The 13,648-nt window shown below is 40.2% G+C and overlaps 1 protein-coding gene across 1 annotated transcript in view; it reads right to left on the bottom strand.

The window, feature by feature from the left end:
• LOC112576226 (protocadherin Fat 4-like) overlaps nucleotides 1-13,648 on the bottom strand; it is a 143,983-nt gene that overhangs the window by 14,706 nt on the left and 115,629 nt on the right. Inside the window, exons 104-118 of the mRNA XM_025258526.1 lie at nucleotides 11,749-11,934; nucleotides 11,289-11,417; nucleotides 10,684-10,872; nucleotides 8,919-9,047; nucleotides 8,497-8,676; nucleotides 7,867-8,013; nucleotides 7,152-7,334; nucleotides 6,509-6,628; nucleotides 5,808-5,996; nucleotides 5,055-5,210; nucleotides 4,582-4,785; nucleotides 3,034-3,171; nucleotides 2,056-2,177; nucleotides 1,622-1,731; nucleotides 855-1,025 (exon numbers count right to left, since the gene is read on the bottom strand). Of these exons, the coding sequence (XP_025114311.1) occupies nucleotides 855-1,025; nucleotides 1,622-1,731; nucleotides 2,056-2,177; nucleotides 3,034-3,171; nucleotides 4,582-4,785; nucleotides 5,055-5,210; nucleotides 5,808-5,996; nucleotides 6,509-6,628; nucleotides 7,152-7,334; nucleotides 7,867-8,013; nucleotides 8,497-8,676; nucleotides 8,919-9,047; nucleotides 10,684-10,872; nucleotides 11,289-11,417; nucleotides 11,749-11,934 (2,353 nt within the window). The remainder of the gene's footprint in view (nucleotides 1-854; nucleotides 1,026-1,621; nucleotides 1,732-2,055; nucleotides 2,178-3,033; nucleotides 3,172-4,581; nucleotides 4,786-5,054; nucleotides 5,211-5,807; nucleotides 5,997-6,508; nucleotides 6,629-7,151; nucleotides 7,335-7,866; nucleotides 8,014-8,496; nucleotides 8,677-8,918; nucleotides 9,048-10,683; nucleotides 10,873-11,288; nucleotides 11,418-11,748; nucleotides 11,935-13,648) is intronic.

The following is a 13,648-nucleotide window of genomic DNA, read 5'->3' on the forward strand; positions in this document are numbered from 1 at the left end:
CTACTTGAAGGGTCTAGCTCTGCAGATTTTGATGGATTTTGCTATTTTTCTAAGCTAATTTTGATTTTGGAGTTTTTTGTTTGATCCTAGTGATGTGCTGGACTGTGTTTCTCAATTGTAACATTTTGTTTTACTTCTATGGCTTCAGTTGATCTGTTGACTAACAGTCCTTCTTTCCATGACGCCGTTTTCCTCTCAGTCCAGTATTTTGTTTGTGCATGTCAACAGTGAGATGAAATGTGCAATGTGGCCAAACTTCTTGATGACAGCAAAACTGTCTACAGCTTGCGTGACCTGTGGAGGTTTATCCTTATCATTCTTGATCTGGTTTGTCTAATGGCTTCTCTTATGACACACAATTGCAGAAAAACTCTAAATCTTTGACCGTGAAATGTATCGCCAGGCCACTCAGACAAATCTGGTCCACCATTTTCTTCTGTCTCCAAGACTTCTTATTTTCCATAATTTATGCATTTATGTTAATTTCATAGACTTGTTGGATAATGGAGTACTGTACTGGTTCAGCTATTGAGATAGCACTACGCTTTTATTATTATTATTGCCATTTTCATGTGTTATTCTCTTTTCTTTCCTGTTGTCTAGGTTGAATTCTTAAATTTCTCCTTATCATGATTATTGTTGTTTATAATTTGTATCATTTTAAAGCGCCAAGACCTTGCTCATAGGGCTGGGATATGGTGCTTTAAAAATTATTAGAAAGGAAAAGGAGAGGATCTGGGGGTTCAGAGGAAAAAAGAAAGAGGAGGGGCATAAGAGTAAAAGAAAGTGAAGAAAGGAAGAAGAAGCTCCCTCCAATCTTCAAGATACTGATTGCAACAGAGAAATAAACTTACTAAAAATGTACTTTGTGGCATTAGTGTTGCTTGTAGATGCCTGACGTTTTGTGCGCTCAAAAACGACTTCCACAGTAAGAGTATATGATGAGTTCTGCTCACGATCCAGGTTGAAAAGTGGCTGCACATAACAGTTCTTTTTCCCAGAAGGGTACCCAATGGTAAAAAAAGCTGAAAATAGAATTACATACAACAACCATAAATGAAAAATAAGAGCATGCACCTGTGTTATAAATAGAAAAAGATGGTACCAGCCTCAGGTTGTACACCAATGAGCAATCTTGTACACTGTCACTTAATCTATTGTGTATATGTGTATATACTCTAATATTAAAATCCCTCTCAAGGACACAGAAGAGCCGTATAAAATATTCTGTCATCAGAGGAACTTGACTTTTGCTAGCAGTATAGCTTAACCTCAACAGACTGCTTGTAGGCATAGTATGGTCTTAATGGAAGACCCAGTCAAAATAAAATACAAAAATGTTTGAAGAAATTAAAAGAATCATTAACCCTAGAAAACAAAATCAGACCGACAGAGTAGTACTAGAAAACTCAACAATACACTTCTGGCAAAACTAACCCTTCCAGTGACAGACAAGTACATAGCGCTTTTCTCCAAACACAGCTACTGAGCATTCCTTTGACAAATATACTAGAGTTTATCTGTCAACAAATAATAAAAATAAATATTCTTAAAATATTGTAACTAAAGTGGACTGCTTTTTATACATGGCTAGCCCAGTAGTGTCTTGACATGCACTTACAGGCAGAAGGAGAGTTTGAAGTGATCCTGCACTGCACAGGTCTGTCCCCTTGGTTCTGAACATACAGGTCCATCTTTTCAGAACGATTACCATTTTCTGGAAATGAAAATCTGCAACAGCCAAACATTCTTGTGTTAGGAAGAATGATTTTTAATCTGGATTATGACCATCAAGCTATCAATTTTATGATGATGCAGTGGTGCACAGAAGAAAGTAGGGAAAAACAAGAGCACTAAGTGTTTTATTTTGCTTTTTTGCTGATTTCAAGCAGTCTCACAGAATGCCTTTACTTTTGCTGCAAGAGGCGGCCAAAATGATATAACAAGCACTTTCATTAATGTCTGTAAATAAATTTATCATGGCGATAATGACTGGTTACATCAAATTGCTAATAAATACTGGCAAAAAGAGCTAATGACATGTGAAACACTTACACATAATCTGGTCTGTCAAAGCCAAGAGTACCCTCAGTGAGGGACTGAATGGTGATCACAACAGTGACATTAGCAGTGTCTGACTTTGGTTTCCAGCTGTTATCTGTTGCTCGGACAGTGAACTGCAAGTAGGTGAGAAAGCATATTCATGAGAACCTTTAAAACTGTTTAACATCCACAGACACATTGTTTCAATGTTTGAGGATAGACTTTAATATATACAAACGAGGAAATGAAACCAGTCAATTTCTGCATATCAAACAATCACGTAAAAAATGTTAAGTTAAAATACAGGTATTATACAAGCACCAATGATTTTAAACTATAATGTGCTGATAACTTGTTTCAAAAATTGAATATCATAATAAAACAGGAACTATCCATAACAATCATACGATCAATTATGCTAACATGTATTAATATAGCTAATTAAGTTTAATAAAACTAATTCTGCTGATAGATTAACAGGGCTTCTGCTTACGCAAAAAATTGCGTACAGTACGCATTAAAAGTTCGGAGGACCCCTTCAATTTTCGTCATTGGGGTCCCCTTCAAATCTGGGCAAAGAACAGGGACTCCTTAAAAATCTCAAGAAGGGGTCCCTGGGACCCCAAAGAATTTAGCCTTAGCAGAAGCCCTGATTAATAAGACTTAATGCACATTTTGTGACAAAGTAATGACAGCAGTAACACCTCTCACAGGGTACTGTCATTGTGTCATTGCAGGAAGATAATATATGTCAGTCTGACAATCATCTCCTGCATTATGTAAAACTACAAAATGGTCATCATTCACATTATAAAGGAAAGCTTATAGCATGGTTTTCCAAAGACAACTTACACTAATAATAGAAAGAATGCAATGATTTCAATGATCCCATAACATAAACCAATGTTACTACCTGTTAAAGTCAATAATATTAGCTAATATGCTGACAAGTGATCTACATGCCTGCATAGACTGAAGGTAACTTCCTACCTGGAATGAAACGGTGCCAGACTGAGAGCCGAAGTTATTGGAGCGCTTGTAGATGTTGCCTTGGCTATCCACTTGGAAATATATGGCACCACTTGATTCAGGGTCAACCAAAGAATAGGTGAACTGGGCATTAGGGGTCTGTAAACACAGGTTTCACGTTCACGTACAGGAATACTTCCTGGTCATGACAGTCACATGCTTGAATAGCTTTCAATTTAAATTCTCCTTTGGTAACAGAAGTATCTAGTGCTGGTCACTGGCACTCTGAGTAGTGTTTATTGTTGGTGACTGCTGTGTAGTGCTAGCACCACTGTATGAGTGGCTAGGTGACTGCTGTGTAGTGCTAGCACCACTGTATGAGTGGCTAGGTGACTGCTGTGTAGTGCTACCACCACTGTATGAGTGGCTAGGTGACTGCTGTGTAGTGCTAGCACCACTGTATGAGTGACTAGGTGACTGCTGTCTAGTTAGCACCACTGTATGAGTGGCTAGGTGACTGCTGTGTAGTGCTAGCACCACTGTATGAGTGGCTAGGTGACTGCTGTGTAGTGCTAGCACCACTGTATGAGTGGCTAGGTGACTGCTGTGTAGTGCTAGCACCACTGTATGAGTGGCTAGGTGACTGCTGTGTAGTGCTAGCCACCACTGTATGAGTGGCTAGGTGACTGCTGTGTAGTGCTAGCACCACTGTATGAGTGACTAGGTGACTGCTGTCTAGTTAGCACCACTGTATGAGTGGCTAGGTGACTGCTGTGTAGTGCTAGCACCACTGTATGAGTGACTAGGTGACTGCTGTCTAGTTAGCACCACTGTATGAGTGGCTAGGTGACTGCTGTGTAGTGCTAGCACCACTGTATGAGTGGCTAGGTGACTGCTGTGTAGTGCTAGCACCACTGTATGAGTGGCTAGGTGACTGCTGTGTAGTGCTAGCACCACTGTATGAGTAGCTAGGTGACTGCTGTCTAGTTAGCACCACTGTATGAGTGACTAGGTGACTGCTGTGTAGTGCTAGCACCACTGTATGAGTGGCTAGGTGACTGCTGTGTAGTGCTAGCACCACTGTATGAGTGGCTAGGTGACTGCTGTGTAGTGCTAGTACCACTGTACCAGTGACTAGGTGACTGCTGTCTAGTAAGCACCACTGAATGAGTACCTAGGTGACTGATGATTGAAGCTCTATGTGAACATAATAATAACAATAACAACAACAATAATAATATATTGCACCATAAGCTACTCATTGTGCACAACATACAGACACATAGACAAGTATGCATGAACATGCACACACACACACAGTGTGATGCTAGCTATCAGCTGCTAATATTATATTATAGTGTTATAGTATTATATAATTATAGGCAAGCTGTGTGGGTGTTGATAATTGCACTTAATAACAGGAAACTACCTTACACGAATCTGTTGAAATTTGATAGTTACGCATCTTTCTAAGTTTATAGCCATTACTTTGCAATATAAAAATGTTCAAACATACATCACTATCGACAAACAAAGACCGAAAACTATTTGAAAATGACAGCTGCTCACTTGTGCATTGAGGGGATTGTTTATGTCCTTGTCAACAGCAGAGACAGTCAGCAGGGTGACACCTGGTAAGACACCTTTGTCATCAGTAATGCTATAGGACTTTTGCACAAACTCTGGAGCATACTCATTTCGCTTGATGTTGATGCGGATCTCTGCTGTACTAGACTGTGGTGTTGCTGACTTGTCTTGTGCTTTGACCTTCAGCTGCAACAAGAGAGGGAGGTCAGCACTTGATAGTACTAACATTTCACTAAGTCCCCAGAAAGGCAAACTCTGGCAATCTTGCTAATTCTCCAATTACGCTGCTGGTCAAGATTACTTCATATAATTCAATGTGACAACAGTTTTTCATCAGCATAAAATGAAGAAGGGATAACCACGTTTATGATCTCAACAGGTCAGATGGAGATAGGGGCAGAAGGGACAAGACTTTTACTAGAGATTTCAGCCAACAGGTGTCTTCATCATCTCACCAGGAGGGCATCAGGAGCTCTGTCAGTTCGAAGGTCACGCGCAAGATAAATGTCGCCTGTTGTGCGGCTGATGACAAAAAAGTCTGTGTCAAAAATGCCCTTTGGCTGCAAGTTTGTGACACTCTCAATTGAGTACTCCAGCTGACCACTTGGACTCTGTAAGCAGACAGTTGGATGTACATTACGAAGTGAACATACAGTACCATCATATACAGTTATACAGTATTGTAGTATACAGTTGTACAGCACAGTCACATAAAGGTTTACAATATTCACATAAAGATATACAGAAACCTGAGGCATCTTGAGTCGTATGACATCTAGACAGCTTATCACCATCAAGATATACAAGTGTATATATATCTATGTCACTATACAACCATTTCTTATGCATGTCATTGCTACTGACTTGCATTAGTGTTCATACATGGCAAATATCCAGAATTGTCTTTAGTAGTGTCTACTATGATGCACACCTTGTTTATGCCTGTAGTGTAAATAATGCATCATTTATGTGGAGTATGGTGAACACCTTGCTGATGTCGGAAGCGTGTGTAAAAAGTGTTCACAGATTAATAAAGTGCTTTAAAAGCTTTCTTCATATCAGTCACTTAACCCAGCATTGACATCTTTTAATATGTGACGAAAGACACAATCATGTGTGCCTGAAATCTCCACCATGCACAGCCAGGAAAGGATCACAGTCTTTTGAAAAAAGCCCAAAGCCAAGCATTTAGTGAGATACAAACTCACACTTGAGCTGTCACCATCAGTGGCTGACACACGGTAGATGAACTTGCTGACCAGCTCATACTCAGAGATGGTCAGGTTGTCTTGAGCTTTGGAGAAGATAGGTGCATATTGATTGCGCAGGATGTTCACTGTCACCAAAGCCTGGGACGTTCCTGGAGGCTGGCGATTATCAGAGGCCTCCACTCGGAACTGGAAAGCAAGAAATAGTCTGCATCAGCTAAATGCACAGGAACAGACAGCATTATAGACAAGTTGAAGCACAAAGAGCATTACCCTAACATCTGGGATACCTTACAGCACACAGCACCTTCAAAACCAAGAAAACAGTTTACCTGCATGTTAACCTTAGCCAACAAGACTTGATGTAATAGTAACCAAAGTACAGAAAAATTAATTCATGATCTAGTGTTGGTTTTAGACCGAAATGATTTAAGAAATTCAATAAACCAGCTTGTACTAGCTCATCTCAAACAGCATGCATTTAGACAATCTCATTTCTTTCTCTGCATTAGCTTCATTTTTGACACAACAGTAAAACTAGTAGGACTTGTTTTCTTGTCCCACCTGATATAACTGAAAACTTACAAGACTCGCTTCACAGTCTACATAATAGGAAATTGAACACAGAAAACACACTTCGCATTGTGTAACATGTCACTAGAACTCACTGTATAACTGTAGCTCTAACTCTTAACACTCACCACATAGTATGGATTGACATAACTTAAAATTGGCAGCTTCAGTGATATGACACCATCCGAACCAATGTTGAAATACTGGGCATCATTGACATCGTTCACAATAGAGTAAGAGACAGGGTCCTGTTAAACAGACAAATAAACTTTTACCACATGACATTACACAGAGATGCATATCTCATTCCACAACATGACACAGATGCATGTCTCATTCCATGACAGAGAGATCCATGTTTCATTCCACACATACACACAGTCTAAAGGGATAGCTTCTTACTCACCAGTCTTAACTAAAATCCTTCGCCAAAAATCACTTTAAATGTTTCTACAAAAGAAGAGGCTAAAGCAGATCAAGATGTGTTGCAGAAACTCCCGATGCTAACTTCTGCACATGTACGGCATCATGAGAATAGTACTCTCAATGCTACATGTTACTCTACCATATCTATCTGTTACTTTATCCATCTTTGTCTGTTGCTCTATCCATCTTTGCCTATTACTCTACCCATCTTTGTTGCTCTACACATCTGTCTGTTGTTCTACCCATCTCTGTATATTATTCTACCCATCTCTTTTTCTCTGTCCATCTCTGCCTGTTGCTTACCCCATCTGTCTATTACTCTACCCATCTCTGCCTATTGCTTACCCCATCTCTGTCTGTAGCCCTCACTCTCAGGATACTTCTAGCCACAGCAAAGTCTTCTGGAATGGTTTGGGTGTAAGAGCTGTTATCAAACATGGGAATACTAGGATTTCGTCTCACGTTGACAGTGGCATATACTTGTCCTATTCTAGCAGGAACTCCGTTGTCTTTTGCTTGAATCTCTAGCTGTGGACATTGAAATGATTGAACAATCAATCAATCAATCAATCATCTCCATCCTCATCAATCATCATCATCCATCCATCCATCCATCCATACAATCAATCCATCATCATCATCCATCAATCATCATCATCCCATCATCATCACCATCAATCAATCATCATCATCAATCATCATCATCCATCATCATCATCATCCTCACATTTATACAGCAGCAGGACTCAAAAGCATTTTACAGTAACGAGTGTGCGTATAGCATGCTTCCCTGTCAAAAAGACAAACTCAGTGCACTGTACGGGAAGATCAAGTCACCATCCAATGAAGAAACAAAACACAAAGATGGGGCAGTGATGGGACACAACTGCACACAATGTGACCAACGTACATGCAGGTATGTCAACCTCCTTTTGATGCCTTCAAGTTTTACTATTCTCTAAAAAGATCAGAACATAGTCCAGATAAATTAGATAGTGATTGTAATAATAGCTGCAATGACTTTTATTTCAAGCATTATAGGAATAGAAATGGGACTTACTCTGTACAAGACAACACTTCGCTCATTAAGGAGGGACTGCTTGACACTTAGCTGGCCACTGGTTGGATCAATGTAGAAAAACTGTGGTCCACTGGCTGGCTGACTTCCGGCAGCTACAAGGGAGTAGGTTACACGTCCAGCCTCCCCCTGTTAACATGAGCATAATAATGTTAACATAATAACAACATGATCTTGTGTGATGCCATGGCAAGACAGTAGTCATATGCTTAACACTGAACAAACGTATGACCAGTCAAGTAGCTAGATGTTACATGTCCAGCCTCAGTCAGCTACACAGAACTGTAAATCAACAGATACATCAGATATGAATGCAGATTACGATAATAAAATGTCAAAGTGCATCAGAAAACAAAATAAACACATCTGAGTAAAAACAAAATCATTCAAAACAAATTAACAATAACAACATAAATCAAGTAAAACATGCATCGTATATTTATGTGTCACGATTAGTAGTAGGTTAGGGTTTGTGGTGGTTATGGTTTAGGCATCAGTTTTAGTAGTGTTGGTTTGTGGTGGTTGTGGTTTAGGTGTCAGGCAGTTATGGTGCTGGTCTGGGGAGCTGTATTTGTGATGAAAGCTAACAGAAAGAAAAGAAAAGACACTTACAGGGTCTGGGTCAGTAGCTGATGCAGTGCCAAATACTTCACCCAACATCTGAGTTTCTGTGATGTTGAAGATAAAGCTTCCAATAAAGGCAGGTGCTGTGGGGTTGCGGATGACATTAACATTAACAAAACCATACACTTTAGTGTTGGGGTCAGACCGCCGGTAGCATGCCACACGTATCTGTAAAATACACATATAATCATCTGCTTTATCAGCAGCTATTTTAATACAATTGTAATCTGATATGGCAGAAAACATCAGGGTAACACATCACTTTCAGAGTGTCCGGTGTACTCACTACATACTCAGAGAACATACTAGCGTCTTCAGTGAGTGATGTACACTTACACTACACCTAAATTAGCACTTGTTAAGTGCTACACAAGTGGCTGATATACTGAGTGTGTAGACAATATACTCACCACATATGCAGAGGACATACTATTGTCTTCAGTGAATGCTTTGGTCAGGAAAATGCTACCAGAGGTATTGTCAATCCTGAAGAAACTGGTAGCCAGTCCATCGCCTACTATCTCATAGCCCAGTTGCGGCTGAAAAATGTAACACAGTGCGAATGCAGTTATAACTTGTAAAAACCCATTTAATGCATTGTCACAGTTGTAGCTGCAGTTTCAACAGGTGTATTAGTCACAATGACGATGTTCACAGCACCCAATACTCTTAGTGACACTGCTCATGACATGGCTCATGATACCATAGCTCACTACAACAATGCTCCTGACATTGCTCATTGTCAGAAACTAGAGAGTTTGTGAATGTGTGTGTGGCAGTGTGTACTATGTGAATAGAAAGCTAACAGAGCTCACTCATTTCCAAACAAATCATCCAGGTGGCTGGACTTGAACACTCAGTGTGTACAACAGAGATGGTAAACAGCAAATTCCTAGCCTGGTCAAGATAACTATAACTAATTCATTTGTTTAATTACTATGAGGTAACTTTATCATAGATTTTATAAACATTTTGAATGTTTTATCTGAATAAGAATTGTCCAACAAATTTTGTGCCATATTAAATTCTTTGGTTTTGATGCACAGGTCATCTTCTGAAAAATCCTTTATTTATAAAGGCATTTATACATTTGAATAAGTGTTTGCAGGAATCAGGCCAGGAGATAAAAACCTGGTGTGCAACACATTTTTCCCCCACAGGAATTGTGAGACTGCATAGCCAAGGGAAGCTAGAGGGTGAGTGTTGTGGAGAGGTGCTTGGTTGTAAAGCAGGAGGATGATGTCTGTGGAGAGGACTTTGGTTGTGCTTGGCCAGAGTAGTTCCTCCTGGCCTTGGGAGGAACTAGGATTTCTTCAGCTTGCAATTTACTTCTAGTGAACAGTATTGTCTTGTCCTCAAGCAAGAAATCTCAAGTGTGCTCTCTCTTGTGTGTGGTGGAGGGGATAAAATAATTCCATTCTTCAGTGAATATAGGTGTGTGGATTCCTTCTAGCCCTGGATTAGTCTATCTGCTCCATTACTGGAGAAGCAAGACTCTTGATCCTAGAAGTCATGTAACAGAAAGTCAAGGCAGACCTAAAGCTTTAGTTGTTTCGCGATCAAGTAGAAATTTTGTGGTCCTGAAACACTCTTCATTTTGATGCTAGTGGGGACAATAGGAACATTGAACAATGGTCTAATAGAAGGATTTAATTATGTTTGATGGCACTGCTAATTGCTGTGTGTTACAAACCTCCACTTCCATAGTCAGCCTTCAGTGCCTGAGAGGCAGTTGAGCTGTGTGTGGCACTTGTAAGAGAGATAACTCTGTGATATTTGCATTTCTACCTGCACCTTTCTCAGCTAAATATTGCAGGTTTATCTACATATAAGCAAATTTAAAGTATTACAAATTAGTTATGTTTCTTCTTTTTAGTTGTTTTCAAATTAATTGGCAATTTTTGGGGCCTAAGCATTTAAAGAGGGAAGCCCACTGGCAGGTCTTTACATTTGTTGAATGAAAAGCATATGAAGACACAGTTTATGTATTACATCTATGTATGTCTGTGACACTCATGATGACAATACTACTACATTGTTCATAACAATACTTACTGGGACATTGCTCACCACTACGTTGCTCCCATTACTCATTGTGACATTACTCAAGACCTTATTCATGACATTACTCACTGTGACATTATTCACAATATTACTCCAGATGGCTTCACTCACATTCTGTGGACTGAGTGGATCCTCTGCAGACATCTTTGTGACTGATGAGCCAACAGTCTGGTTCTCAGGAAGAGTCAGTTCAATGCGCGCTGGTACAAAGCGAACTGCCTGAGCTGGTGTGATGGTGAGGGTCACTGGAACAGTGGCTCTAAGCGGAGGAATACCATGGTCTCTGGCCTCCACAGTAAACTGCACAAACAGTTTGGGTTTACTTGCACTACAGGAAGACTACATCTAAGTAATATGAACAACACATGCAAATGCACATGCGCATGATGTGCACACCTCCTCAGCACCCAATAAGACAACTAGGGAAGAAATGCTAAAATGATTGTCATGAGTATTAAAGTACTCATTCAACAACTTTGTACAAAAGTTCATTTCAAACCTGCTGGAAATGATTGTCATTAGTAGATTAGTACCGTTGTCCAGATGACAATCATGTAAAAAACTTCTAAACCTGCTGGTAATGACTATCATGAGTCTCAAGTATATGAGACTGTATAGATGACTGAAGATTCTAAATGTATTCTAAATGTATCAAGATGATGTGGCATGACAGTAAAGAAGAGTTTGTATGATATACATATTAAAAGACTACTCACATTCCATGTGGCCTGTGTGATATCATTGACAGTGCGCACAGTGAAAATATTTCCACTGTCATCGATGCTGAACAACTTACGAGCACCGTCGTCAAGGATACTGTAGGAAATCTGCCCATTAACTGTGCTCTGCAAAAACACAATATCAAACCCAAGACCTAAATGCCAGTCATCTAATCCTGTGTAACTTCTACATAATATCTGAAATTTTACTTTTGAGCCTACTCAATGTTTTGAATCAGATAGCTGAGTAGTCAAATCAACTTCTTATAATAGGTTTATAGCATTCTAGCGAAGACGCTCCATCTCATTGTTCTCACCATCATGAAGTAACACTGTATGTGTGAAATGACTGGGTCAACAGCACACAATGACAATAAGAATTTTAAAAATTGTAAATAAAAGACGTGCATATAGAGAAAGAGGGAGTATGATTTCAGAAGAAAAGTAAAAGCCTCACAGAGTCATCGTTGTCTCTGGCAGACACAGTGATGACGGTTGTACCAATCTCAGCTTTGTCTGGAACAGCCGAGTTGTAAGTCTGGCTCCCAACAAAATAGGGTGGTTGGTTGCGGGTTACACTGATTACCATTGTTGCAGTTGATGTCAAAGGACTGGCACTCATGTCTGCAGCTGTGATGTAGAGCTATACATAGATCAAAAATTTGTTTTTGAATAATTTCACCAAGATGACGAATTATAACTCAACATGCATCTTGGAATACAATAAAAGCAGGCCATTTGATTTGTACATTAGTCATTCATTTGTCCCTTGACTGGTACCAGTCAATGTGGGAAAGCAAATGGACTGATGCGGCAGCTGAAAGGCCCACTACTCAGGCCTGTCTTGACTGATGGTCAGTGTGTCCTGCATGGGATACCAGTTCACTCCATGTTTGTAAGCCAGTTAAATACTTCCTCTGGTCATTACTGCATTGATCTCAATCCAAAGTATCTTTCAAGAACAGTCTTCAACAGAGTGTCATGCTGGGCAACATGGCCAAATCAGACCAGCTCATGCCGCCTGGCATGTGGTATTCTATGAGTTGTGGTATTCTATGAGTGCAGTGACCATGCTTTGTACAAAGTCACTGGTTTCACATTTCACATCTGAAAAGCAGGACTGGCAGCAGACAGGACTTGTATAGATTGTACTTCATAGTAAACATGATGTTACATCTGTCCAGCACAGCCATTGCCACTAATGCTCTCACGATCGTGATGCAAATATCTCTGGTGGAACATCCAGCTTTGGCTCCCAAGTACTTTAAGCTGTTGACCTCTTTGAGCCGGACTCTGTTCATTTAGTTCATCTGTTGCCAGTGACCTTGACTTTGTTCTTGTCAGTGCTGGTCTCTATTCTATATGCATTCCGACTGATGACATATGTCTGCTATAAGAGGGACTTTATTTGCAAAGCTTAGGTTGGAAATTGGCTTTCCACTGATGGAAATAAAAGTATGATGGTCATGGGGTGTGGGCAAGGGTTCCACATATGATGCTCTTAAAAAAGATGTTGAACAGCACAGGCAGTAGGGGGCAAACTGTGGACGTCTAATGTCGCATGAAAGAAAGTTCCCATTTGTTTATACAGCAGTACTGCACTTGGTGATTACTTAGTGTGAACCATTTTGATAGCTTGGATAAGAACTTCCTTGATGTTGAAGTTTGGTCTCCCATACAATAGCCCCTAATGCCAGGCTCTTGTCAAAAACCTTTCTAAAGTTGATAAGTTGTGATCCTTCTAATGCTAAAGATGTTTCTCTATCAGGACGTGATAGTTAAAGATCTGTTCAACTGTGCTCCTACCTGGTCTAAAGCCAGCATGTTATTCTGCTAGCAATTTCTCAGTGGTGGTGCCAGAACATTCTGGATTACTGTCAGTATGACTTTGCTTGCATGGCTGATTAGACCTATGGTTCTCTAGTTTTAGCAGCTTGCCATTTCCTTTCTAGTTACTTTTGTTCTCTGTGTAACCAACATGTCAGTCCCTGCTAGCTATGTAGGGGTGGGCTAGTTGTACAAGAATACAACAAAGATGGTAATTACAACACAACTGTAGATTTTATTCAGAGTTTCACTCGGCGGCTGGCCTGCCATCTCTCCACTCTCACTTCCAAACCAAAAAGCCTCCCTCAACTGTAAAGCTACACTACTTATTCTATCCCCATCAAACATTCCAGAACCATCCACCCCCTTTTCCCACGGTTTCGTCACAACCTTTCCCAGTGCCCCCGTGGTGCCAGTGGACCCTGTCTGGTCATTGTTTTCCCAAGTGGCTCAGGCAACTGCGTAACTTCTGGTGTAACAATAGGTCCAGTTGCCAGTAGCTGCGGGTGGGTAGCTCAAGGCCAGCTATT

The sequence above is a fragment of the Pomacea canaliculata genome, linkage group LG1 (genome assembly GCF_003073045.1).
Source record: "Pomacea canaliculata isolate SZHN2017 linkage group LG1, ASM307304v1, whole genome shotgun sequence".
Lineage (NCBI taxonomy): Eukaryota > Metazoa > Mollusca > Gastropoda > Architaenioglossa > Ampullariidae > Pomacea > Pomacea canaliculata.